This window comes from Nerophis lumbriciformis, linkage group LG02 (genome assembly GCF_033978685.3).
Source record: "Nerophis lumbriciformis linkage group LG02, RoL_Nlum_v2.1, whole genome shotgun sequence".
Lineage (NCBI taxonomy): Eukaryota > Metazoa > Chordata > Actinopteri > Syngnathiformes > Syngnathidae > Nerophis > Nerophis lumbriciformis.
The window spans coordinates 25,153,854-25,181,584 of NC_084549.2; the positions used below are offsets into that span (position 1 = coordinate 25,153,854).

Here is a 27,731-nt window from a genome sequence, read left to right on the forward strand (position 1 = left end):
TATACTTTTCCTTCCCCACTGAGTGACGACTAGGAGATGATCTTATCTCAACAGAGCCTTCCTTTCAAGGTTCTTTCTCCATTTGGTTTTTTTGGAAGGCGCCGCGATGCCGCCTGCCACAAACCTCAAAACCAGCCAGCTGAAGATTAACATTTCAGGAAACACTTTGACCTTAAGATATTATTATCACTTCTTGCGTGTGCGCGTGTGTGTGTCTGCACTGCAAGGCCTATCATTTGCAGAGGACACAAGCAAGTTGTTTGTAAAGCAAAGGCTGGGTACAGGATAAACAGTTTGTAAGTGTAAACTGAATAATGATGAGGTACAGAAGAAAACATGTGAATGAAACTTTGTGGTGGCAGTTAAGTGTGTCAAGTCATATTTTTATTTCTCATTTGACTTTGGAACACCATTGCAATTTTAACTGAACCTCTTGGCACAAATTAATTTCAAGAACAGTCAAAAAAGATTGGCTTAAATAACACATTTCTGCAGAATACAACCATGATAAAGGAGTATATTGACAGTTGAATGTAAGCAGCATAGGTGAGATGTTTTTGATGCGATGAAGATTTAAGACGAGTGTTTTACTTGAGTTTTTGCAGTAGCAGCAGTTGTACACAAAGGCGTAGTATAATGCATGACAATTAAAAACCTTATTTGCCAATTGTCAATGTAAACACACTTAGAACAAAGCACAAAATGTCCTGTTGGTTGTCATTGAAAGGCTTCTAACAGTTCCATCGATATAGTCCAGATTTTAAAAAAAATAAAAAAATAACAGCCATTTGTGTTACTGTGTTGACATCGTTCTTCCATGAGGGGTTTGGGTGTCCTTTGGATGCACTGTCCAGTCAAATTTAGTGCAAGTTAATTGACTTACAATGTGGAATGAATGAAATGCTTAGAGCAGAAATCAAATTTTTACATACAATTATGAACATAATTAATTCAAGTGTTCAAAGCTCTGATTTGCAAACCCGATAAAAATGTGCTTAATTAATTCACGTTGCTAATGAACCTGTAGGGCAGTGCAGATAACACTTTTTTTTTTTCAAGGAATACAAATATTAGATGTAAAGTGCAAGTGTTAAGTTATTTATAGGTACTCATTCAGTCTTAGTTAAAGGAATTAACCTTCATGAGCAACACTACCAAGCTATGTGAAATTAGAGGAGTCCAACACCAAACCTTAAGCAAAAAGTCCCCGGTCACTGAGTTTCATTTAGTTCTTAAAAAAAAGTTCACTGCGTCATGCAGCCAGAATGCTTCTGTGATTCTGTTTCAATCCATTTCTTCTCCACTTCCACCTGGAAAAAAGAAGACCATTAGGTGAGATTGCAATAGGACAATGTAGACATCAACCAAGCAGATACTAAAGGCTGTTTCATTTAAGAGTCAATTACAGTATATTTCGAACTATAAGCCGTTACTTTCCCCCCACGCTGTGGCTTATAAAAAGGTCTGGCTAATTTGTGGATTTTTCTTCACAAACATATTTTTAGTTATCATCGAACACCGACAGAGACACTGGAAATGCGTGGTATTGTTTGTGCCATAGCGCCATATTTTGGACGAGTTCGCTCACTGCAGGTGCTGTGGGTTCCTGTACTTCCCGTTTCGTTCCTTGAACCAGAAGTATTAGTCTATAGCGTTTCTGCTCGAAAGGATTCTTATTTCACCACTCCAAGCAACGTTTGTAAGTTTTACAATATCACTAAAACAATTCATACTTACTAAACCGTCCCTTGTGTGATGTCAGCAGTGGGTGTTTTAATGCTTATTCAAGCTTAGCATTAGCGAATATGCTTACACGTTTACAAGTGTCTGTCTTAGTATTAACTTACAATGGCATTCTGTTTGTATTGATTCAGTTTTGTAAATTCACTAAAACGTCACCGTGAACTCATGGAGTCTGTTTAGCTGATTGGAGAGTTAGCCTCCGCAGCTAGCGGGTCCATGACGCTGACTTCTGTTTTGTTTGATCAGCCGTTTTACTGCCGTGTTACAGGCAACATTTGGAAACAATTATGGTATGTAAATAAACATTTTCAAAATCTTTGTGGTTAGCTATCGTGGTGGGTGCGGCTCAAAGGGACGACGTGGCTAAGATGGTAGAGCGGTTGTGCCAGCGACTTGAGGGTTCCAGGTTAGATTTCAGCTTCCGCCATTGTAGTCATAGCCATTGTGCCTTTGGGCAAAACACTTTCACACCTTGCTTCCAGTGTCGCTCGCTTTGTAGGTGAAAATGGGCGGCAAAGCTTCCATCACCCTACCTACCCCAAGGAAGGTGAGGCTCCAAATGGAACTTACCACCATCAATGTGTAAATGTGAAGTGAATGAATGATGGGTTCTCAGTTCTCTGTGAAGCACTTGGAGTGTCTAGAAAAGCGCGATATAAATCTAATCTACTATTATTAAATACCGCGTGCTCTATACCCCGGAAAATACGGTAACTAGAACGTCTTACCTGACAATGATAGCGAGTCCAACTGGTCACGTGTTTTTGCGGCTGGATGTCATTAGCCGTGCCCAGTGACTTGACTCTGGTCTGTGACACAACGGCACCCGTTATTTCACATTCCATGGTGACAAAAGGATACCAGTCGCTTGGGATTTCCTGATCAGATCCCAGCTCTAGTTTGCAGGAGAACGAATGAGGATGGTTGACTGCTGCAAAGAAGTAAACAAAAGTTGGAGTTTGAGGTCAATGCTGCTTGCCAAGACACTGGTGACAAGTATAGACTAGGTTATGTACTGTAGATGAGGGGTTGCAGATGGGACCATTACTAGTTTGTGGATTATTATTAACCTAGCACCCTAAATGCAGGGCTGCCAAGTTTCAGAAAATGACAAGAGTGTGACTTTAGTGGCATGATACGTATGACAAAAATGTGGACTTTTTTCAACACCGATTTGGCCTACTTTAACGTTGATTTATACTTAAGACTGATGTCCTCACCTCCAGCAGCTCTACCTGCGCAATGGCCTCCTAATGGTGGTCTTAATTAACCAGAAATGAGAAATTAAAATAATCTCCACTGTTTTCTCTGTCATCCTCTGTATCAATATTCTCCATTTGTATCTCCTCTACAGTACATTTCTGTTTATATCTCTTCTACAGTATACCTCCATTTGTATCTCTTCTACAGTACATCCCCATCCTCACTATTCACTGTCCTCAATCTCTTCTGATCTTCCAGTGTTGCCAACTCTTCAGTAAGGAACGTAGCTTTTGACTGTCATAAAAGTTGCAAGAAGTTGATAGATGACATCATTGCCTCATTCGCCTTAATTGATTACAATGGACGCTGTAGGAGAAAGGAATAATGTAGTGGGAGACATAAAAAGTGAGTTAAAAACTGCAAATTATGATTATAATTGTAAATTAATTTTCTTCTGTTGATTTTCAGATTAGTTGTTTTTTTCTTTGTTCTATATCCCTGAATGTCACAGTATCCAATTTGATCAAAAGACTGAAGAGTTAAACTTGTGATATTCATGAACTAACCAAATTTATTGACTAGCTCAGAACATGAGCGATAGGTTTGTTTTTATTTGAAACTTAACAGTTAAGAAATATTTACATTAATCTCACTCTGCGAACCAAGGCAGAGCGGATGTGCGTCTCCTCTCCTCTACTGCATACGTCAGTATCCAGAAGAGGAGCCTTGTTGACATTAATTATATCAATAATTAAATGCAATACATTTTATTAAGTCTAATAATATGATATACAATAAAATAACAATATACAATATAATAATTCAAGATGTATAAATCTAGTTATAATCGAATCGTAGCCCCTGAATCGTATATTCCCACCTCTAATTATTACCGTCAATATTTATAACGATCCGCCCCACCTTGTTTACAATGTGTCTCTATCAGTGTTCTATGTTCTGAGCCTTGTTTACATTAATTATATCAATAATTAAATGCAATAAATTTAGATAATATGATAAACAATAAAATTACATTATACAATATAACAATTCAAGATGTATAAATCTAGTTATAATCGAATCGTAGCCCCTGAATCGTATATTCCCACCTCTAATCATTACCGTCAATATTTATAATGATCCGCCCCACTTTGTTTACAATCAAGAGCTCTAGCTTAGTGGTTTGCTATTCTTTTTAGTGCCTAGTGTAGCATTCTTAGCTATTCCTTGTCCTCTAGTGATAACGATATTTGTAAGAAAAGTTGTTTATTTGCCACCATAGAGGCAATGATTAGTAAATCAGAAGCAGCTACACACTGTGGAGGGACATTGGCCGCTAGCTTGCTAGCGAGGAAGCTACAATGCGTTGAGGACGCCTTTGTTCGTTTGTCGCTGTCAAATTTAGTTAGAATGTGTCATTAACATGCATTATCATGATATCTTAATAGTATTAAAAGCCAGATTCATATCATTTATATCATACAGTATATTGGCCATATCGCACTAACATACTACTAACGGAACAAAGCATCTAAAACTGTGTCAGTCAGTAAGTTTGGAAACCTGGGGAAAGTATTACAAACAAAACTGCTGATGTGTAGATGTATAAAAAAGTGTTGATTGGTGAAAATGTATCAAAGTTGCTGGAAAGAGGCAAAAATGTTGTCCATGTATAAATCTTGAATGTTGTTGATCCCTTCAGTTGACCATCTTAAAAAAGCAGTGATGGGTACAAGACAAGAAATAGCCTGTAAACAAAAATAGCGCTTGAACTGAACCCAAATTAGGAATGAGGTTTTTATGATTGCATTTTTCGTAAAAGCGGAAGTAGAAGAGTGGAAGGGAGAGTGTACCAGAGCCTTAAGAGCTACTAGTTTAGTTGAGTTAGCCTCCATAACTCGCCATAACAGAGAGGATCAAATGCTTCATATTGCATCCTATATTTAAGAATTCTAATGTTGGTGGCCCAGTAGTAAAACATTAAGTTTGGTAATGCTAATCCTCCCGTCGATTTGGGTCTCTGTAAATACTGTTTACGTAAGCTGTGAGTCTTTTTATTACAAATGAAGTCTAAAATCTGACTATCTAATTTACGAAAGAAGGACTCAGGGAGAAAAAGTGGTATCAGCAAGATACAGTTGTGCTCATAAATTTACATACCCTGGGAGAATTTTTGATTTATTGGCCATTCTTCAGAGAATATGAATGATAACACAAAAACATTTTTTCCACTCATGCTTAATGGTTGTGTTAAGCTATGTATTGGCAAACAACTGTGTTTACTCTTTTTAAATCAAAATGACAAAAGAAAGTACCCAAATGACCCTGATCAAAAGTTTACATACCCCAGTGACTTTGATCTGATAACATGCACAAAAGTTGACACAAACAGATTTGAATGGCTAATCAAGGTTCCAATCCTCACCTGTGACCTGTTTGTTTGTCATTAATGTGTGTGTGTATAAAAGGTCAGTGAGTTTCTGGGCTTCTGACAGACCATTGCATCCTTTATCCAGTGCTGCACAGATGTTTCTGGATTCTAAGTCATGGGGAAGGCAAAATATTTGTCAAAGGATCTGCGAGAAAAGGTAATTGAACTGCATAAAACAGGAAAGGGGTATAAAAAGATATCCAAGGAATTGAGAATGCCAATCAGCAGTGTTCAAACGCTGATAAAGAAGTGGAAAATAAGGGATTCAGGTAGACCAGCAAAGATTTCAGCCACAACAGCCAGGAAAATTGTTCGAGATGCAAAGAAAAATCCTTAAATAACTTCAGCTGTAATACAGGACTCTCTGAAAAATTGTGGTGTGGCTGTTTCTAGATGCACAATAAGGAGGCACTTGAAGAAAAATGGGCTGCATGGTCGAGTCGCTAGAAGAAAGCCATTTCTGCGCAAATGTCACAAAGTATCTCGCTTACATTACGCCAAACAGCACAGAGACAAGCCTCAAAACTTCTGGAACAAAGTAATTTGGAGTGATGAGACCAAAATTTCACTTTTTGGCCACTCGACCATGCAGCCCATTTTTCTTCAAGTGCCTCCTTATTGTGCATCTTGAAACAGCCACACCACCATTTTTCAGAGAGCCCTGTATTTACTGGATGAAAGATGCAATGGTCTGTCAGAAGCCCAGAAACTCACTGACCTTTTATACACACACATTAATTACAAACAAACAGGTCACAGGTGAGGATTGGAACCTTGATTAGCCATTCAAACCTGTTTGTGACAACTTTTGTGCATGTTATCAGATCAAAGTCACTGGGGTATGTAAACTTTTGATCAGGGTCATTTGGGTACTTTCTTTTGTCATTTTGATTTAAAAAGAGTAAACACAGTTGTTTGCCAATAAATAGCTTCACACAATCATTAAGCATGAGTGGAAGAAAGGTTTTTGTGTTATCATTCATATTCTCTGAAGAATGGCCAAGAAATCATAAATTCTCCCAGGGTATGTAAACTTTTGAGCACGACTGTATGTCTAAATTTTTAATGACTAGTCAGAACTTGTTCAGTGTGTGTGTGTGTGTGTGTGTTTGTGTGCGTGCGCACGCATTGGTGTGTAGAATGTTGTTACCTGTGTTCTTAGCAGGGAGTCTGTCGATCCTCCAGACGACAGCAGAGTAGACGTTCTCGTACTTGACAGTGCCAACTGACACCTGCATGACAGGCTGTGAATCAGCAGTGCTGAAGGAGCCCAAACAGGCGTTTCTGTTCATTCGGGCCTTCAGCGACCTCTGGCGCAGCAACGCCACTGTTTGTGTCACTTTGACCCAGTTGCCCGGCACCGGCACTCGAACCACGACATTCTCACACAACGGGTATGTGTCTGACACCCCCACAGAGGAAAGAAACGTTTCTGACATGTTAAGAAAGGCCTGCAGCTCCACGTAAGCTCCTTGAACAGTGACTACCGCTTTAATAGAAAAAGGGATTTCTGTGCATCCCAAAAATGTTGTCTTGTACCGCATCAGCTCCACCCTACATGCCTCTGGGGGACCAAACTTTATTAGTCGCGACCTCTGAAACTCAGTCTCATTCACACATTTGTGAAGGTGACAGTCTGTGATCTCCATCCAGAGCTCTCCGTCGTCTTCAGAGCCATAGCTTGCATTTGAGCGCAACAGGCCGAGGTCATTCAGAGCAAGAAAACAATTGTCCAGTCCGTTCAGGAAGGCGAGACAGTGAATTTGAGTGAAGGCAGTGCGCTCCATGACTCCTCCAAACCTATCCAGCTGTACCCAAATGTGGTCGGTGATCTGCAGAGATAGCTCCTGCTCCTCGTAATGCCGCCTGGACTGGTGGAGCATGGACAGTTGGAAGATCTCCTCTTCTATGGAGACCACCAGGTCCTCCATGTCTTCGTGTACAGTGGAGCCAAACTTGAGCAGTTGCTCGACTTCAGCTTCGTGATTCACCTCCAGCTTGGGGTGGTAGCGTTTCTTTTCTATGTAGGAGAAATGTTCAACCTTCACTGTGAGGACTTTGCGGGGCTCGCCATAGCTTTCTAGCTTGAGGTCAGAGAGACGACACTGAGGCAGGAGCTGGAACTCTTTAAAAGGCTTTTCTAGCCCTTTCTCATAGTACATCTGCAGAACACCTCCTGGTAACAAGCAAAGGTGAATGGGACCCCACTGTCTTGAAGACATGCGGTTCTTTTTCTCTGGAATCCTCAGCATAACAGGCCATCCATCCCTTTTCTGGCTACGAAATAAACCGCGGGGGACAAACCGAGAAGGACTCTTGCTTATCACCTCAGATTTGGAACTCTTAGCTCTTTCGTGTCTTTCTGTCTCTGCGTTGTGATCGCTTTCTGTTTGGAGGTCCTCAAGTTTGTTGCAAACAAAGGACAGCGTGTTCTGAAGGTGATCGCGTGGAGGCTCGCTGCCATCTTTGGTCCGTATAAAGAAACGTGGTAGAGTATTTTCGGTTTCAGAGTCTGAAGAGGAGCTGTCAACATCTACGCTGTGTCCAGAGGTGTTCCAAAAAGGGTTAAAGTGTCCAGAGTTCTTTTGGAAAGTAAGGAAAGGGTTTGGTCCATCTAAGCTTAAGTTTGGGGATTCTTGTCCAGGAGAAGAAAGAGAAGTTGGAGATAAGCTGGTGAAACTCTGGAAATTGTTTTTCCCCCGGGTGTTGGAGCAAAATGGAGATGCGCTGCTCCGAACACCACTCAATGGGGTGCGAAGAGGTGAGTTACATGGAACACCAGAACCTAAACTGACACCTGACTGGCTTTGAGGAGATTCCAGAGAGCTGTTGAGGCTCTGGGAAGTGTCTCTGATAGAAGGAAGCCCTAATTTGAGACCGTTGGGACGCGGTAATGCCTCTTTGATACACCCAGGCGACTGTCGGGGCTTCTGTGGGGACGACAGGGGTGTGTTGTCGTCTTCAAATGTGACCCAGTTGGAGTGATTGGTAGAGCACATGGCTGATGGCACTTCAAACCAACAGCTGCTGCTTTGTTGTGTCAACACTGAAACCTTGTCTCATCTGCAAGGAAACAAAGGCGCAGAATTAGAAAATAAATAAAGAATCAAGCCATCAAGCCAAACAAATCATTTAATAAGTAACAAATTATCTTAAAATCCTGGTTTAGGAAGCAAGCACAAGGCAATGTATTATTTTAGGAGAACACGTGGGAGAGAACTCATTGGGGATAAAAACACAACATATGTTTCCTTATTTATGAGAAAATGAACTTGAAAGGCACATAAAGGCAGATGATGTTATATTCTGGGGCTTACCTGTCAAAGATGAAACAACAACATTGCCTCACTTGCACAATGTATTGTGATCAAATACAGGGAAAGTATCAACCAAATGAGTCGCATTTGTAATACAAAAAAAGCTCAGTATTTGCAAAACAGCAGCCAATAACCAAGACAAGTGGGGGATTACTACAGTGTTGTAGTGATATCTGCCAGTGAGGTGATGACAAGTGTTCCTGATCATCACCTCACTGTTGAAATTAAATAAGCCCTAGTAATATATATAGGTATGTTCTGATCAAGGTTTTATTAATGTTGATTCCGATATTGATCATCCATGAGTGAGATCGACTGATGCCAATACTGATAATGATCACATGTATTCGCTGTAAATGTATTTATGGTGAATGGTATTGACAGTTTAACTATATCAACAATATCTAAACTAGTTTCATTACTTTTATTACAATTGTTTGAGCACAATAACTTAACAAAATCAAAAACGACCATCACTCATTTAAATCTATTTGCCCTCAAAGTCCTCCTGTGTCAAGGGAATCTTTCAGTGAGTTTGTAAACAATAGGAAAAATACCCCCAATTTTTTTTTGAGAAAATTAAAATATCGATCTAATTAGTATCACTCATATGTTGATTGTTATATTATCTTCTCTCAAAATTAGTTTTACATTTATTTGTTAATTTCCTGTTAAAAGCTGCTTACTTTCTGCTGTAACGTGGTTCCATCTACACTTTTTAAACTTTACAAAGCACTCGGGATGTAAATTGTTACAATTTTATTGATACCAATACCAATATCAATATCGGTATTCACCGTTACTCTTATTTGTACTATAAGTAATTTATGGAAACAATTTTTATTAGCATTTGTATTATCAATGTGTTTCTATTCATTACAATTACACTCAGGATATCTATACATCCATTTTTTCTACCGCTTGTCCCTATAGCTACATTTAAATCAATAATGTTAAAATAATAAATAATAAAGTAAAATAACATTAATGTATGGTATTTATGTTCAGTCACAGACCTTAAACGTGGTATTTCATATCAAATATATATAATAAATCAATACAATCAATTAGCATGTTAGTGTAGGTGGGTGTGCATTTTGTAACAATACGAATTGGTATTCGTGTTGTGGAAGTTAATTTTGTGTCTTTATTACTAAATCTTCTTTTTTTTTTTTTTACACTGAATTTATGTAACTTAATTTTTTGCATTTGAATTTTTTGAACTGATTTTTTTTACAACAAATTATGCTGACAAGTTTTTTGAAAACAATTCAAAATTTTAAATTCAGTGTATAAAAATACTTGTTTGAAAATTCGGTGTATAAAAAAATAATTGTTTAAAAAAATATCTGTATATAAATCAGTATTTAAAAATTCAGTCAGTGTATCAAAATTGAGTGTAAAAAAAAATCAGCGCTGAAAAATTCAGTGCAGAAGATTTTGCTGCTTCAAAAAGCAAGACTCACTTCCGATAAATCAAGACTAAAGCAATCGATCCTGTCTCAGAACCAGACAATGAGGTGTCAAGTTTGAAGTCACGTGACACAGGTCTTGCAAAACAGCATCAAAAGTTAACTGGGCTGTCTGGGAGTAATACAACATAATAAACATTTCAATGTGACCCGCTTGATATTTTCAAACTATAAAAAGAATTTCAATGGTTAGAATCTACACTTTTGTGTGACATACGGATTACCACGGTAACCATATGAAGCTCTGCTCCATGCAGACAATGCATGCACAGTGGCTGGGGCTTGTTTACACAGTAACAAGCCTGAGACGTGAGTGTCAGATGGAGGCAGGTTTCTACAGCAAAGTTCTTGCTCGATTATAAAAGATGTCGATCAAGGAGGTGACCAGGGAAGTAGAAGAGCAACGTTCATATACTGTCAATATTCAGTGTTATATAGTTCATAGTTAATATTGTAAATCCCACACACTGTATTTGCATGTACATTTCTGAGTTAGTAAAAAAATAAAATGTTTTTTTTTTTTTTTCAGATTGTTACAACATTTTAGTCATTATTGTGTGAGTGTTTGTACCATTGTGTGATCAGCTTTTATCCTTTTCTGCGGAAACTTGGGTTTTTTCACTAATGCACAGCAACCTCTACTGTTCAAAGTGTTCATAAAAAGGGATCCAAGCACATACAACAGATTAAATGGCCTGTGCCATGTAGTGCTGCACAACCTGCTGCTTTTTAAGACCCGTGTCACGTGACTTCAAACTTGACACCTCATTGGCTAGTTTTGAGACAAGGTCGATTGCTTCAGTCTGAATTGTGGGTCTTGCGTTTTGAAGGAGCAAATTTCTATACATTGAATTTTTATATTCTGAAACACTGAATTTTGAAATGAGTATAATTTCATGCAAAAAAATTCAGTTCACAAAATTCGAAATTCAGTTACATAAATTTAGTGTCAAATAAAAGCTTTTGAATAAAGACACAAATCAACCTCCATACGTGTTTAGGCTGCACACAGATCTATTTGAGTGACAGACCGGAGGCCAGTGTTGTCAGCCGCTGACGTACCGGTAAATTTGTCTGTGTTGTGTGTGTATTATATAAATAAAAACATTATTTCAAATGTTCACTTTTTTGAGTGGATTAACATTGGCCTGTGGATTACTGGATCGCTAATAGGACGGTCAGGTTGATGGAGCGCCGAACTGGCGGCCGTGAGTTAAGTGGCGTTCACTTCATATTGACACTTAAGGAGACGAGGGGGAAATATTGTTGCTTAAACTTTTGTGTGGAGTTGCTTCCTTGTATGTTATTAATATCACTAATATCAATCACCTACCCGTGCATAGTAGAGGCACTTGTACTGAATGTTACAGCGTGTCATAATTACGAGTCAGCTGGATAAAAAAAAATACTGACATCAGTATCATTAATCCAAAATTTTATCGGCCTTCCTGGACCGACCCAATTAGCACCCATAACCAAAAAATACCGGTACAAGGCACACATCGCTACTAAGCACTTATTTCTACTTTTTTTTTAAGCTAGTTTAGTTTGCTACTAGTTTAGCTAGTAGCATGTCTGTTCAAGTTTGTTTTCTGTGTGTGATAACGATACTTGAAAATGATACTTAAGATTAGAGGTGGGAATCTTTGGTCACCTCACGATTCGATTACGATTCGATTAAAAATCGATTATTGATTCATCTTTAATTTATTTATATTATTGCAGATTTACATTTTTTTCTTTTCACTGAATAAGCGTTTATCACTTACAACTTGAAAAAATAATAATAATAATAATTTGAAATTAAAAACAGTTAATTAATTAATTAATTCCCACAATTATTAAATAAATGAAAATGTATGCACAACTGGACCTTAAGTGCCCAATTAATAAAAGGACCTGGTCAGATCTCCCGGTGAGGTGGCTCACTGCAGTCAGCCAAATTTCATAACTATTTGCATGACTTTATTTACAACAAATAAACCGATTATTCTATAATCGTCATTGCGATGCATCTAATAATCGATTATTTCCCCCACCCCTACTTAAGATACTAACAAATGCAGTTTATTTGCTGTAATGGAGATTAATATTAAAAACTGTGTATGGAGACACATAATTAGCTGTTAGCTTCTTCTCAGTCAGGGGGCTAAAATTGAATTCAGTGACAGCCAGAGGGGATCGGCATGTGCAATCAGCATTAAAAGACATTAATTGGCAATGGCAATCACATGCTTTTTTCATGAAAATCATCTGATACTGATCTATGGGCAATCGATCGGCACATCTCTAAATATGTTAACTGGAAATGGTACGCAGTAAAAAAGTTGGTATCAGTAATTTAGACATTTTTCAAGATAAATTACCACTTTTATGTCACCACTTTGTGGCCAAATGCCACCATGTATGGCAGCAATAAGTATACAATAATTGTATACCTCCCCTTTCTGGAACATCCCCAGCCTCATACTTTTAAAACCCATGTGCTGCACCATAAAACAGTTATCCCACCACAACATTTAAAGGAATTGTCATAGTTGTTGTAGACAATACTTCACTTCTGATTGGTTAAAGTTAAAAGCAATGTCAGTTAGATGAATATTGGGATTTCCAATGAATGACTAAAGACTAAAGTCCACTCAAGAACTGCTACTAATAAAGTAAACATGCTACAGTCTTTGTTCTGTCAATCAGCATCCATTTGAGTTTCAGAGTAGGGCTGGGCGATTATATGATCGTGAGCGTTGATCGTGATTAAATTGAGTTCGATCACGGGGATCAGCTGTTAGCATATTTCCTTGATCAAACATGGAAATGTCTGTTAGAAGTTACTGCAGTAGGGAAGCAATGATGCTTGGTATAATCATGCACGCAACAATCTCACAAGTACACAAACTCACAATCTCTATGAGTTTGTGTACTTTGGCGTGTGTTTTGGGGAAAATGTTTGTGTTGGTGTGTGCGCGACCATCCCGTTCCACAGTCGCGAAAGTCAGTCTCGTCATGAGGTAATTAATGTTCAATCAATGCTGTGCCTCTTCCCCCTTACAAAGCCGAAAGTGCAGCCCAAAAGAACAAAATAAAGAAATATTACTAACACTAGCATAGATGTTGAAACACAACATTGAATGCAGACAAAACATCTGTGTGACTGTATTGGTCCAGACTTGGAGAATCAACACACCGACTAATTTAATCCGCAAAGACATTTGTATACCTAAATTTTTTAATCAAACCAAATCAAGATTCCACTCCTCTGATATAAAATGTACTTTAAAAAAAAAAAACTTTGCAGAGGTGTGTTATTGTTTGTTTAGGGATAGAAAAACATTTTGTTCTTGAAATAATCATTACACGTGTTTTATGCATTGGTACACATTATTTTACAGTACCTCAAATTCAAACTACACTTTAATGTATTTCCATTCAATATAAGATACAGAATTTGAGTATTAAAACTCCACAAACTGGGTCACCACTTGGTGGTTTGCCAAAGCACTGGTGAGAATCACTGATTGATTGATTGATTGAGACTTGTATTAGTAGATTGCACAATACAGTACATATTCCATACAATTGACCACTAAATGGTAACAACCGATTACATTTTTCAACTTGTTTAAGTCGGGGTCCACGTTAATCAATTCATGGTATACAAGTAATTAAAGAATATAAATAATAATTTACCATTTAAAAGTGTTGTTTAGTAAATGTTAACTTGAAATAAAAGTCTTATAGTAGTTGATAGATACTTTGTTTACTGCAGAATGTTTCTGATGACAAGCAAAAAAAAACAAAATAATTTTGAGAGGAAAAAAGTTGTTCTCTTTACCCCCACAAAACGTACCGAAAAAGAAGCAAAACCGTGTCCCTCGAACCAGGTACGGACCGTTGTGTGGGTTACCTGTATTATTGCACCTCTCGTAAGCACAATTGTATTTCTGAACAAAATGACAATTGTCAGCTGTTAGCATGTATTACCTCAATCAAGTATGGTGGAAATGTCTGTTACAAGATGCTGCGGTAGTAAACAGTAAGAATGCGGTGCTCGGTACAACCCTGCATGGGACAATCCACTTTAATAATAATAAAAAAAGTTGTGATATTAATCGAGATCGGATGATATAAAAATAAAAAAAATTGTGATAATTTATTTTGCCACATCGCCCAGCCCTATTTCAGAGGCTACATACAGGAAAGCCAGATTGAATTTCTTGTATCGTCCTTAACTTAAAAGCAGCAAGCCTTAATTACAGCCTGAGTCCTCAAAGAGACTAACAGTGGATACATCCATTCAGCAATAAACAAACGAGAAAGTCAAAGTTCAGATTTAGACACTTCCTCAGTCAAACTCTGGAATATATCAGACTAATGGGAGGATGTTGTCAAAAGTGCACACATTCTCCTCACCATGGAATGGAATGTCTCTGTTGTTTGATATAAAGGAACATAGACTAACATGAGTCTTGATGGAAAGGTTTGCTGAAAAATCCCTGATTATGTTTTTCCAGGCAGAACTTCTGCTCACAAGGCAGCACAAAAATGAGAAGCTGCTAAATCAGTGGCGGACAAAAGAATAAATTCCACACATTCCTCTGGGACAACCAGTTTTGCCACACAGGAAATAGTATAATGCTCGTATTTATCTGAAGCCACAACAAGTAATGTTTAAATCAGTGGTTCTCAAAAATACCACCTCAGAAAAACTTGGCCCAAGTACCACCACATTGACCAACATTAAAATACAGTGGCGTGGTAGACCTAAGTACTCATTAAAAACAAGGCAAAGGTTTTATTAAACATTTTTAGGCATTGTAACATTACTCACAGTTTGAACCGTAACACTGTGTTTGAATATAGGAAAATAAAACATGGTACTTTAATCAAGTGATTCTTTGGCATACCACTAGATGGAGCCCGCATACCACAGTTTGAGAATCACTGGTCTAAATCAGGTTTGATCAAGTGAGAAAAAAATCTCCACGGTGTTGCATGCAAAAAAGTTATACAGGCAGTATGTGTGTAAAATAATGTGCCAAATATGCAGGAACACATAATAATAGAGTGCGGGGTCGGAATGAGTCAAAGTGGGTCGTAATATGGCGCCAACGTGTTTTTGAACTCGGCCAGATTGTTTTTTGACATGCGAGTCATTAAAGCTACTTTGTAAAAACGGAGCATGAGAGAGTCATGCGCTGACCGCAAAATGCTAAATCATGTGGCGGGTTAAAGCAAGCCGCTCACAATAACGCCAAGTTCAATTGAAGCGTGTAAGTGGAACAGTAATTGCGCGCCAAAACAAAGAAAAGGCTACGACAAAACAACCCAATCAGACTTGACGATTGCATTTGGCGGATGTCGGCGTGACCACAGTGGCTATAATCAAGTGCAACACTTTAGAATACGATGACCCATTTCCAGAGGCAAATTGTCGACTCATCAAACAGAGAGCAGAAGAGAAACTGCTACTCAGCACACACAGGACGCACATCACTAGTCAGCACAAACCAATGGGAATAAAAGGCAATCATTGAGGCTAGTTGTACCCTTTAAACACATTATTTTAATAAAAGATTTTTTAACTCAAGAAATTCTGGCAACATTTTTGTACCATTCAGGGTTACATTTTCAAGCCATTTTGGCTGTTTTGAATGAACATAGATGCCAGAGGATATACATTTTATAAAAGATTTTCGAACAATCATCTTTGTTACTTAAATTTACCTAAAATAGTAAAACTACACTTTAGTTTCTTGCAACAAAACATTTCCCATTGAAAATTACATTTTAGATTCCACATTTATCTTAACAGAATTCCATTTGGAATATTTTCTTTCAGTTGGTCCACCAGATGGCGCCACATTTTCAGATTAAAAGCATGCAGGAAAATGTCTGCTCTTTTACTGTTCTTAATCCATATTTGTAATGGTGTGTATGTTAAAACACATAAAAGTGTGTGTGTTTTACTATTGGATTTTTTTTTTTCATTTAAAAAAACCCAGTGGCGTTACATAAACGTTAATACAGTTACATTGTTTTTACAATTAAAAAAAATTACGTGTAAAATACATTTGATATGTACATTTAGGCTGTAGTAGATTTAAGAGATTAACACACAAAATATATTTTAAATTATATATTTGTACAGCAGTTTTTTCCAAGCTGTTATTTTTGTCGTCAGTATGGTTATCACGTTCCCAGAATTTCAGCAGTCGATTCCTAATATTAGATTCCCTATACTTATTCAATACAACAATAAAAAAAATTGAACCTATGTACTTTTAAATCCACTACTTTATTGAAAACTGTTTTAAAATGTCAAGTATTTAACATACTTTTGCATAGAAGTTAAATTGCAGTAGCAGCTGCCAAGAGCTAACTTACATTAAAAAAGAACAACAGTGGCCTATAGTCTTCCAGTAGATCAAAACAAACAATGTGCTGATGAATATGGTCATAAATACCAACAATAGTCAACTATTTTACATAATAGAAAGAACAGCAGTGGCGAGGAATAGCTAAACATACCATAGAGGATACAATAAGTCATGCTAACTGCTAACAAGCAAGAGCTCTTGAATGTAAACAAAATGGGTGGAACGATACAAATATTGACTGCAACGATGCCAAGTACAAGAGATATAGTCAATACTACATTGATTAAACTGATATTTTTATTATCACAAAATCTTTTGTCATTTTTGCTATTGTTTAACCACTTAGGAAAAAAGTTCCCCGACACAGGAGGACTTTAAGGGCAGAAATCAAGGGATTTAAACCAGAGCTAATAGTAGGAAATCATTTCAAGTAGGGAATGGGATGAATGTATATTATTACACCGCCATGCTGTGTTTTTGTCTAATTATAATTTTGATCAAAAATGTAATCACTCAATGATCTTGAAAATATAAAGTATCAGTAGGCCTGGGCGATATGGACCAAAACTGTACCCTTCCTCAGCTACGGTGCTTGCCAGGTGCCTGGGCGAACGGTCTTAACAACGGCACATCTAAAGATACCAGTATGGCGCTATTGTCTCGAATATATATCTATTTATAAAATATACCAGTATTAAAAGTACCAGTATTCCGCCTAGCCCCAATTATGAGTATTGATATGATGAATACTGTCCCTGTAACTACTTGGTATGGGATCCACAATTTTAGTATTGCCCAAAACTAATATAAAGCATCCAAACAACAGAAGAATAAGTGCCAATTACATGTTAATACTGTATATAGAACCATGTTACAACAAAGTAACCACATACTAACTATAAATGAAATAATAGTCTTGAGAAAATTATACAACCAGAAATGACGCAACATGTTACCGCATACGTGAGCAGTCAAATTAGCCGTTCTGATATAATTAAATTATAATTTACGTACCAAATAATGTATTGTGATATACAGTACATCGTTGTCGCAGGAGGCTGCAATATGTATTGCAATATAGATTTTAGGCCATATCGCCCATCCCTATTGGCAAACTAGGCATGTTTAAGGTGTGTCGTGAAGCAGAGTTACGCCACACTACAACAGTTCCATTATAATTTGTTTACGCAAGAGGGTGAACAGGAAGCACCAAATCCCCATTTGTGGCAGGCCTCCACGAATAAGTAAATACAGTGCATCCGGAAAGTATTTCAAGCGCTTAGCTTTTTCCACATTTTGTTATGTTACAGTCTTATTCCAAAATGGAATAAATGCATTTTTGTCCTCAAAGTTCTACACACAACACCCCATATTGACAATGTGGGAAGTTTTTGTTTTTAATTTTGAAAAATGTATTAAAAATAGAAAACCAAAAAAATCACATGTACATAAGTATTCACAGTCTTTGCTCTTTGGGCAGTTTTGCCCATTCCTCTTTGCAGCACCTCTCAAGCTCCATGAGGTTGAATGGGAAGCATTGGTTTCCATCCATTATGTATGTACATTGCTGCATTCATGCAAAAGAGTTCAATCTTTTTCTCATCAGATCAAAGAATTGTGTTTCTCATGGTCTGAGAGTCCTTCAGGTGCGTGTTGGCAAACCTTTTACTAAGAAATGGCTTCCGTCTGGCCACTATACCATACAGACCTGATTGGTGGATTGCTGCAGAGAGGGTTGTCCTTCTCCTCTCTCCACAGAGGAATGCTGTAGCTCTGACAGATTGACCCTCGGGTTCTTGGTCACCTCCCTGACTAGACTAAGATGAATGTAGCAATGTACAGAGACATCCTGGATTAAAACCAATGCTTCCCATCCAACCTGATGGTGAGGTGCTGCAAAGAGAAATGGGTGAAACTGCCCAAAGCTAGGTGTGCCAAGCTTGTGGCATCGTATTAAACAAAAAATGTGCAGCTGTAATTGCTGTCAAACATGCATCAGCAAAGTATTGAGCAAAGGTTGTGTTTTTGTTTAATAGTTTATTTTTAATAAGTTTGCAAAATAAAAATAAAAACGTAATGTTGTTATTACGGGGTTATGTGTGTAGAATTTAAAGGAGAAAATTTAATGTCTTTCATTTTAGAATAAGGCTGTAACATTACAAAATTTTGAAAAAGTGAAGCGTTGTAAATACATTCCGGATGCACTGTATAAGAAACACTGGAAAATTTGTTTTTAAGACGAAAGGCGTTCTTTTTCGGAGCAGACTCAGCATTTACGCGCAGAATATTGACACAGCTCGCCGAGGAAAAAATGTTGCTGAGTATTCGGGACTGACAAGAGTGAAAAAAAGCAGGTATTGATGTAGATTATGCATGTTGATATTGACCTATTACCAAAGTATCAATAAGTTTGACAAACCTTGGGGTAAGAGTTAAATGTGTTAAGTGTATTTCAAGGACCTTGCTACTGTTTTTTTTTTTTCATTCTAAATCATACACTTACTGACAACATACACCTGCACAATTTAATCATCTTTATGAATAGTGATCATTTTGTCTTTCTATTTATTTTTTATTACGAGACGTGTCATTTATCATTAAGAATGTGCTAGGAGCGATCGCATGACATTCCTACTATGGCTGTTTTAAATCACACACTACTGACTGTCAGATTTTGACAGTCTAGTGTGGTCCCAAATCGATTGCTGGCGTTGCGCACTTACCGTAAATGACAATTGCAAGTTCGCCACACCTAGTGTGTGTGTGAGACAATCAATGGTACTTTAACTTACATATATACATATATACAGTACTAGGGCTGCAACAACTAATCGATTAAATCGATTAAAATCGATTATAAAAATAGTTGGCGATTAATTTAGTCATCGATTTGTTGGATCTATGCTATGCGCAAAGGCTACGTTTTTTTTCTTTTCTTCACTTTCTTCACATTTATAAACTGCAACATTTACAAACAGCTCAGAAACAATCATCAAAATAATAGGGGTGTAACGGTACGTGTATTTGTATTGAACCGTTTCGGTACGGGGTTTCGGTTCGGTGCGGAGGTGCACCGAACGAGTTTCCACACGGACATATGAAGTAGCGCACTGCACGTTGTGTAAACAATACTCAAAATGCCGGACATTGGAGACATTTAAGAAACTCCGCCCTGACAGCTCCGCAAAAGAGGACATGTCCGGTGAAAAGAGGACGTATGGTCAGTCTATCCTAGCCCGTTAGCTGCTAGCATGCTAGCAAAAGAGGACATGTCCGGTCAAACCGGTCGCTGCTAGCATGGCTAGGATAGACTGACCATACGTTCACCGGACATGTCCTCTTTTGCGGGGCTGTGCGGGCGGCGTTTCTTAAATGCCTCAAATGTCCGGCATTTTGAGTTAGAGTTGCGTGTATTTTCAATGTACGTTCAGGATTAAGAAGGATAAAAACAAAACAAATTGTGCGCGCAGCAGCATTGGTGAGGGAGGGGGAGAGACAGAGAGAGTTGTGATAAATGCGAATGCGTCGTCAGGCTCTGCTTTTTATCGATAGATTTATCAGATTTAATTTTTTATTATCTATAGCAGGGGTGTCAAAAGTGTGCATTTTTGTAAAATGTTCCTTGTTTTATTTGGCAAGTTGAAAGAACATTGCGCCAGTATGCTGTTTTTTTGCAATAAAATACTGGAAAGGATAGAAATGTAGTTTGTCTCTTTTATCCGATTATTAATCGAAGTAATAATCGACAGATTAATCGATTATCAAATGAATCGTTAGTTGCAGCCCTAATATATACATATATATATATATATATATATATATATATATATATATATACACACACACACACAGGTAAAAGCCAGTAAATTAGAATATTTTGAAAAACTTGATTTATTTCAGTAATTGCATTCAAAAGGTGTAACTTGTACATTATATTTATTCATTGCACACAGACTGATGCATTCAAATGTTTATTTCATTTAATTTTGATGATTTGAAGTGGCAACAAATGAAAATCCAAAATTCCGTGTGTCACAAAATTAGAATATTACTTAAGGCTAATACAAAAAAGGGATTTTTAGAAATGTTGGCCAACTGAAAAGTATGAAAATGAAAAATATGAGCATGTACAATACTCAATACTTGGTTGGAGCTCCTTTTGCCTCAATTACTGCGTTAATGCGGCGTGGCATGGAGTCGATGAGTTTCTGGCACTGCTCAGGTGTTATGAGAGCCCAGGTTGCTCTGATAGTGGCCTTCAACTCTTCTGCGTTTTTGGGTCTGGCATTCTGCATCTTCCTTTTCACAATACCCCACAGATTTTCTATGGGGCTAAGGTCAGGGGAGTTGGCGGGCCAATTTAGAACAGAAATACCATGGTCCGTAAACCAGGCACGGGTAGATTTTACGCTGTGTGCAGGCGCCAAGTCCTGTTGGAACTTGAAATCTCCATCTCCATAGAGCAGGTCAGCAGCAGGAAGCATGAAGTGCTCTAAAACTTGCTGGTAGACGGCTGCGTTGACCCTGGATCTCAGGAAACAGAGTGGACCGACACCAGCAGATGACATGGCACCCCAAACCATCACTGATGGTGGAAACTTTACACTAGACTTCAGGCAACGTGGATCCTGTGCCTCTCCTGTCTTCCTCCAGACTCTGGGACCTCGATTTCCAAAGGAAATGCAAAATTTGCATGGTTAGGTGATGGTTTGGGGTGCCATGTCATCTGTTGGTGTCGGTCCACTCTGTTTCCTGAGATCCAGGGTCAACGCAGCCGTCTACCAGCAAGTTTTAGAGCACTTCATGCTTCCTGCTGCTGACCTGCTCTATGGAGATGGAGATTTCAAGTTCCAACAGGACTTGGCGCCTGCACACAGCGCAAAATCTACCCGTGCCTGGTTTACGGACCATGGTATTTCTGTTCTAAATTGGCCCGCCAACTCCCCTGACCTTAGCCCCATAGAAAATCTGTGGGGTATTGTGAAAAGGAAGATGCAGAATGCCAGACCCAAAAACGCAGAAGAGTTGAAGGCCACTATCAGAGCAACCTGGGCTCTCATAACACCTGAGCAGTGCCAGAAACTCATCGACTCCATGCCACGCCGCATTAACGCAGTAATTGAGGCAAAAGGAGCTCCAACCAAGTATTGAGTATTGTACATGCTCATATTTTTCATTTTCATACTTTTCAGTTGGCCAACATTTCTAAAAATCCCTTTTTTGTATTAGCCTTAAGTAATATTCTAATTTTGTGACACACGGAATTTTGGATTTTCATGTGTTGCCACTTCAAATCATCAAAATTAAATGAAATAAACATTTGAATGCATCAGTCTGTGTGCAATGAATAAATATAAGTTACACCTTTTGAATGCAATTACTGAAATAAATCAAGTTTTTCAAAATATTCTAATTTACTGGCTTTTACCTGTCTGTATATATATATATATATATATATATATATATATATATATATATATATATATATATATATATATATATATATTAATTAAAGTTAAAGTACCAATGATTGGCACACACACACACTAGGTGTGGCGAAATTCTCTGCATTTGACCCATCACCCTTGATCACCCCCTGGGAGGTGAGGGGAGCAGTGGGCAGCAGCAGTGGCCGCGCCCGGTAATCATATATATATATACATATATATATATATACACAGTACATATATACACATACATATATATATATATATATATAAATAAATGCATACACACATACACAATTAGTTGGAAGAAGCCGTAAAAAGAACTAAGCATTGTTGGTTGCATGAACAAAAGCACTCACGCTCTGTAAACCTAGCAAAACGGGAAGTGATCAGCAAACAATGGGAGGAAAACGCTCACCAGCCAATAACATACCAGTATCAACTATCAAGTTTGGCTGCGCCATTTTGCTGTTGATTCTCTGCACGGGGTGAGAAGAGAAACTAATAATGAGTGCTGCAGAGAGCGAATAAACTGGCGATAAAACAGGAAAAGTCTCCTCGACAGTATGGCAGTTTTTTTCTAACGGACCGTAGTCGTATGCCACGATCATCTTTTCTTTTCAACCCTTGTCCATTCCCTATTTGGATGTACGGAAACAACAGGTAGGAACTAAAGTACAGGACTGTATAAATAAAATAAATAAAATAACAGCAATATACCGTATTTTCCGGACCACTGCCGATGAATGGTCTATTTTCGATAATTTTTCATATATAAGGCGCCTTAAAGGAGTCATATTATTATTTATTTTTTTATAAATTGAAAACACTTCCTTGTGGTCTACATAACATGTAATGGTGGTTCTTTGGTCAAAATATTGCATAGATTATGTTTTACAGATCATCTTCAAGACGCCTTCTGACAGTCGCTTCGGGATGCGCCGTTTTGTGGGCAGTCTTATTTACGTGGCTCACCTTCGGCAGCGTCTTCTCCCTGTCATCTTTGTTGTAGCGGTCCATTCAGACTACTTAAATCAATAACGGAGCAACATCTCCTTATCCGGAAACAACAACACCGGAAATGTGTCCCGTGAAAAAAACGTCCGACCCGAACTCTCTAATAACTAAAGTTCCTTGGGTGAATAATAAGAACTCACTATACGGTATGTTTTACTGTTTTCATGGAGACTTTACTGACAGATATAAGTAAGAACTTTACACTACTTTATATTACAAATGGCAACATCGGAGGATGAATGTCCCATAACAAGAAGATAAAGAAATCGACTACGAGTTGGCGCTGACTACAAAGGCGGAAGAGCACATTTTTTCAGGATGTATGTAGATCCCAAATACAGATCAGCAGGTACCAGAAGGTAAGAAAAGCGAAACAAAACGCCAGATAATGTCTTACCTTATACACACCATAATAATACTTGTATGTTTAATGCGCCGACAATCCATCAAGCGGTGCGGCTTCAGAGCTTACCAAAGTCGTACTAATACATTTTGATAGATTTTTGAGCGCCGTGTGTAATGTTCTATATTTTCAATGGAACATATAAAATGTTGGTGTTGTTTACTCGAGTCATAGTGCCATCATAGTGCACTCTACACATATCTCTTATGTTTGAATGCCATCTACTGGTCACACTTATTACACCATGTACCAAATAAAATTGCTTCGAGGTTGGTAAGCAAAACCAGAATTATTCCGCACATTAGGCGCAACGGGTTATAAGGCGCACTGTCGAGCTTTGAGAAAAAAAAGGGATTTTAAGTGCGCCTGATAGTCCGGAAAATACGGTAATAATAAAAACAACAAATGTTCTACTTTAAAATAATAATTTGATTCAAATAATAATCACTGCATAACATGAATTAATTTCAATACTAAAAAATAACAAATCCTATTAAATGTTACACAGATCAAGTAACTTCCTGGCAGTAAACCTGCAAAAAATTGTTCTTTTCTCAGGCTATGTCTACACTAAGCCGGATAACCCCTTAAACGAATAATTATTTAGCCTAAGCCCCGTTTCAGCCACACTAAACCATCGTTTAAGGTAACCTTCCTTGGATAATTTTTTACACGGGTAAGTGTGCCGTGTGTTTCTTGAATCTCCGGCTCTTAGCTTTGTATGGACTCATTGATCGTTTACAAACTGAGTTCAGAGAGGAAGTGAAGTCAGAAAGACTGCGCCCCACACAGGAAGTGACATCAGTAAGAACGCGGCACAGCCAGCTTCATAACAAGCTGAGCTAACTACTGGAAAGATGGAAGCGAGTCATCCAGACATACCCGTGTTTCTCATTCTTCTACATGTACAGACGCTTGTGGAAATCACACATGAATACCTTAAGAGAAAGCGATTGCAGCTATTTGGGATACAACACTTCTCAGACGGCAAAAGAACTTTCCAATGTCCAGGTCAGCTGTGATTCTACTTACCGAAAAACTTCATCCATTTGTCAAAGGAGAGACAACGAAAATGTGGGCTCCGTGGATGTGATAGAAAAGGTAGCGTGTGCTTTGTATTACCAGGCCGCCGAGGGAAGACTACGGAAAACATTGAATGCAATTGGACTGGCAAAGCAGACTGTATCAGTTATTGTCCGCCATGTATGTCGCGGACTCAACGTCTAGGTCCAGAGTATATAAGTCACCAAAAACGAATGGACAATGAAGGCGAAGGCAAAAGAGTGAGGATTGCCTAACCAGATATCTAGATCCCTAGTTTGATTGTTGTAAAATGTTCTTTATCACATTGTTTATGTGTTTAATAAAGATTTGATTAATTTATGATGGCTCAGGTGTGATTCACTACAATAGGGCCCCACAGCCCGCTGGATTCCAGTTAATTGAAATACCACAACACTGGATATTATTCAGATAAGTACAATTTTATTTAAGAACTTGCACACAAAGCAACACTGGAGGTGACTATGACGTGCGCATTTTCCGCGCATGCGTACTAGGTCGCGTTGCGCCGGCGGACGGAGGGAGGGAGGGAGGGGGTCTTAAATGACCATAGTGTGTGTGTGTGTGTGGACAAGGATAAGGTTAGGTGGGATTTACCCTGGATAACCTTAACCCGTCTTAGTGTAAACGGGACCTCAAGGTAAAACAACTTGCACTGAGCCTAGTCTATAAAATCCGCTACACCTCCCTGATACCGAAGTACATGTCAAACTACTTCCTTAACGTAAATGACCGCCATAACCACAACACCAGCACGTTAAACCCAGATTCCGATCTAACAAAGGTCTTAACTCATTCTCTTTCTATACCACATCAATGTGGAATGCGCTCCCAACAGGTATAAAAGAAAGGGCATCTCTATCCTCCTTCAAAACCGCAATAAAAGTACACCTCCAGGCAACTTCAACCCTAAACTAACACCCTCCCCGGATTGTTAATAATCAAATGTAAACAATCAAATGTAGATACTTTTCTTATGCCTTCTGATCTCTCTCTCTCTCTCTATGTCCACTACTTGCTGTACATATCCTACCAAGTCAGACCTACACTGTTTCAATATCCATTTCTCTGTTCTCAATTGTTGATGACTGATGATAACAACCAAACCTAACCCCCCCCCCCCCCCCCCCACACACACACACACACACACACACACACACACACACACACACACACCCCGAATTGTAAATAATGTAAATAATTCAATGTATATACCCTGATGATTATCTTGTGTGATGACTGTATTATGATGATAGTATATATGACAGTATATATCTGTATCATGAATCAATTTAAGTGGACCCCGACTTAAACAAGTTGAAAAACTTATTCGGGTGTTACCATTTAGTGGTCAATTGTACGGAATATGTACTTCACTGTGCAACCTACTAATAAAAGGCTCAATCAATCAATTAAACTCCTTATTCACATTTTCACACTTGCCACTATTTTGTTAGAATTTCTTACATATTCCTTATTTTTGCACCTTAATTTAAAGAGGTTGTTGTTGAGTGTTTATTGTGATTTTAGATGTTTGTTTACATTTATTGCGTGATTTCCATGGTTGCCTTGACATTTCCTGTCCTTCCTGCTTTAATAGCTGAGGGGATTATAAATCAGAGAAAGATTACATTTGAAATTAAACTGTTAACATTTAATATATTGGTCTATATTTTACATAAGTCATACAAAATATCAACAATTTAAAAAAAAATGGTATGGTGATACAGTTTTCAGCCATAGATTGACTCCAATAGTCATGAGATTGGGCAGGTGTACCTATTGTTGTGGCCGGTATTAGTGTTTGCAATGTAAAGTTGAGTAAATATTGAAGTTGTGCTCTGAAGCATTGAGTACAGTAAATCCATCCATCAATTCATTTTCTACAGCTTGTCCCTTTCGAAGGTCAGGAAAATAATAAAATCACATTCCGTATTGTAAACATTAGCGGCGCACCAGCGTGTGGACAACGCGACACACTTCAAACAGAGGCCGCTTGCCGTGCTAGTTTACGCCGTTGTTTTGACGGCGGCGACCGGCGTGAACTTTTCCGCGTGTTCCTACAAAGTATCGCCGTTTTCACGCCTTTCACGGCCCGCAGACGCCAATTGACTCAATCACGGCAACAACAATTTGTCCAACTTCGACCCACGAGAAAGTGACTTTTTGCTGCTCTGTGGCGTCACGCAAACTACCGTAACTCGACCGTCGTGTGCGCGGGCCGAAGGCGGACATACTTACGAGTTCACCGAGAGAGTGCATCGTTCGTGGACATCGCTTCAAGTTTGACGGACGCGGATGTTCAAAATGGCAGAGAGTGATTCCCGGGAGTGTTCCACTGTCCTCCGACGGGACACTGCAGGAAGGAACACAGCCGCGGTGCGTTCGAGTCTATCGGAATTCATGCTACTAGGGGATAAACACACACGCCTGTTCGTTTCTTTAACCGTAAAACAAAATTACGGTTGAAAAGTGACTTTGTTTACTACGGGCTTTACCACTATAAATAAGTGATTATATCACAAATGATATATGTATAATATACGGAAACCGTTTAGAGAATGCAATTTTACTGCACAAAGTGAGGGCCATAAATGCACCGTTTGATGTGTTGGTTTGGGAAGAACTTGGAAAATGTATCAGTAAAGGTGTGCAGAGTAGCCAAAAATGTAACTTAAGAGTATCGTTACTTTAGAGCAGGGTCGGCAACCCAAAACGTTGAAAGAGCTGTATTGGGCCAAACATACAAAAAACAAATCTGTCTGGAGCCGCAAAAAATTTAAAGCCGTATATAAGTCTTATAATGGAAGCAACACATGACGTAATTCTACATTAGTTATATTAGCCTACTATCAAAATGACTTTAAAAGTCTTATATAAGCATACTTGCCAACCTTGAGACCTCCGATTTCGGGAGGTGGGGGGCGTGGGGGGCGTGGTCGGGGCGGGGGGCGTGGTTGTGGGCGTGGTTAAGATATATATATATATATATATATAAAAAATACTTGACTTTCAGTGAATTCTAGCTATATATTTTATTTTTTTTTATTATATATATATATATATATATATATATATATATATATATAATAAATTATTATTTATATATATATATATATAAATAAATAAAAGAAATACTTGAATTTCAGTGTTCATTTATTTACACATATACACACACATAACACTCATCTACTCATTGTTGAGTTAAGGGTTGAATTGTCCATCCTTGTTCTATTCTCTGTCACTATTTCAGAACACA

At 38.2% G+C, this 27,731-nt stretch overlaps 1 protein-coding gene across 1 annotated transcript; it reads right to left on the reverse strand.

The window, feature by feature from the left end:
- Window positions 1-574: 574 nt before the first annotated feature.
- ston1 (stonin 1) lies at window positions 575-26,866 on the reverse strand. The gene is made up of 4 exons (XM_061959269.1): window positions 26,714-26,866; window positions 6,528-8,440; window positions 2,472-2,674; window positions 575-1,310 (listed from the first exon to the last, which is right to left on the reverse strand). The coding sequence occupies exons 2-4, from the start codon at window positions 8,374-8,376 to the stop codon at window positions 1,245-1,247; spliced, it is 2,118 nt and encodes a 705-aa protein (XP_061815253.1). The 5' UTR covers window positions 8,377-8,440; window positions 26,714-26,866; the 3' UTR covers window positions 575-1,244.
- Between the last annotated feature and the right edge of the window lie 865 nt (window positions 26,867-27,731).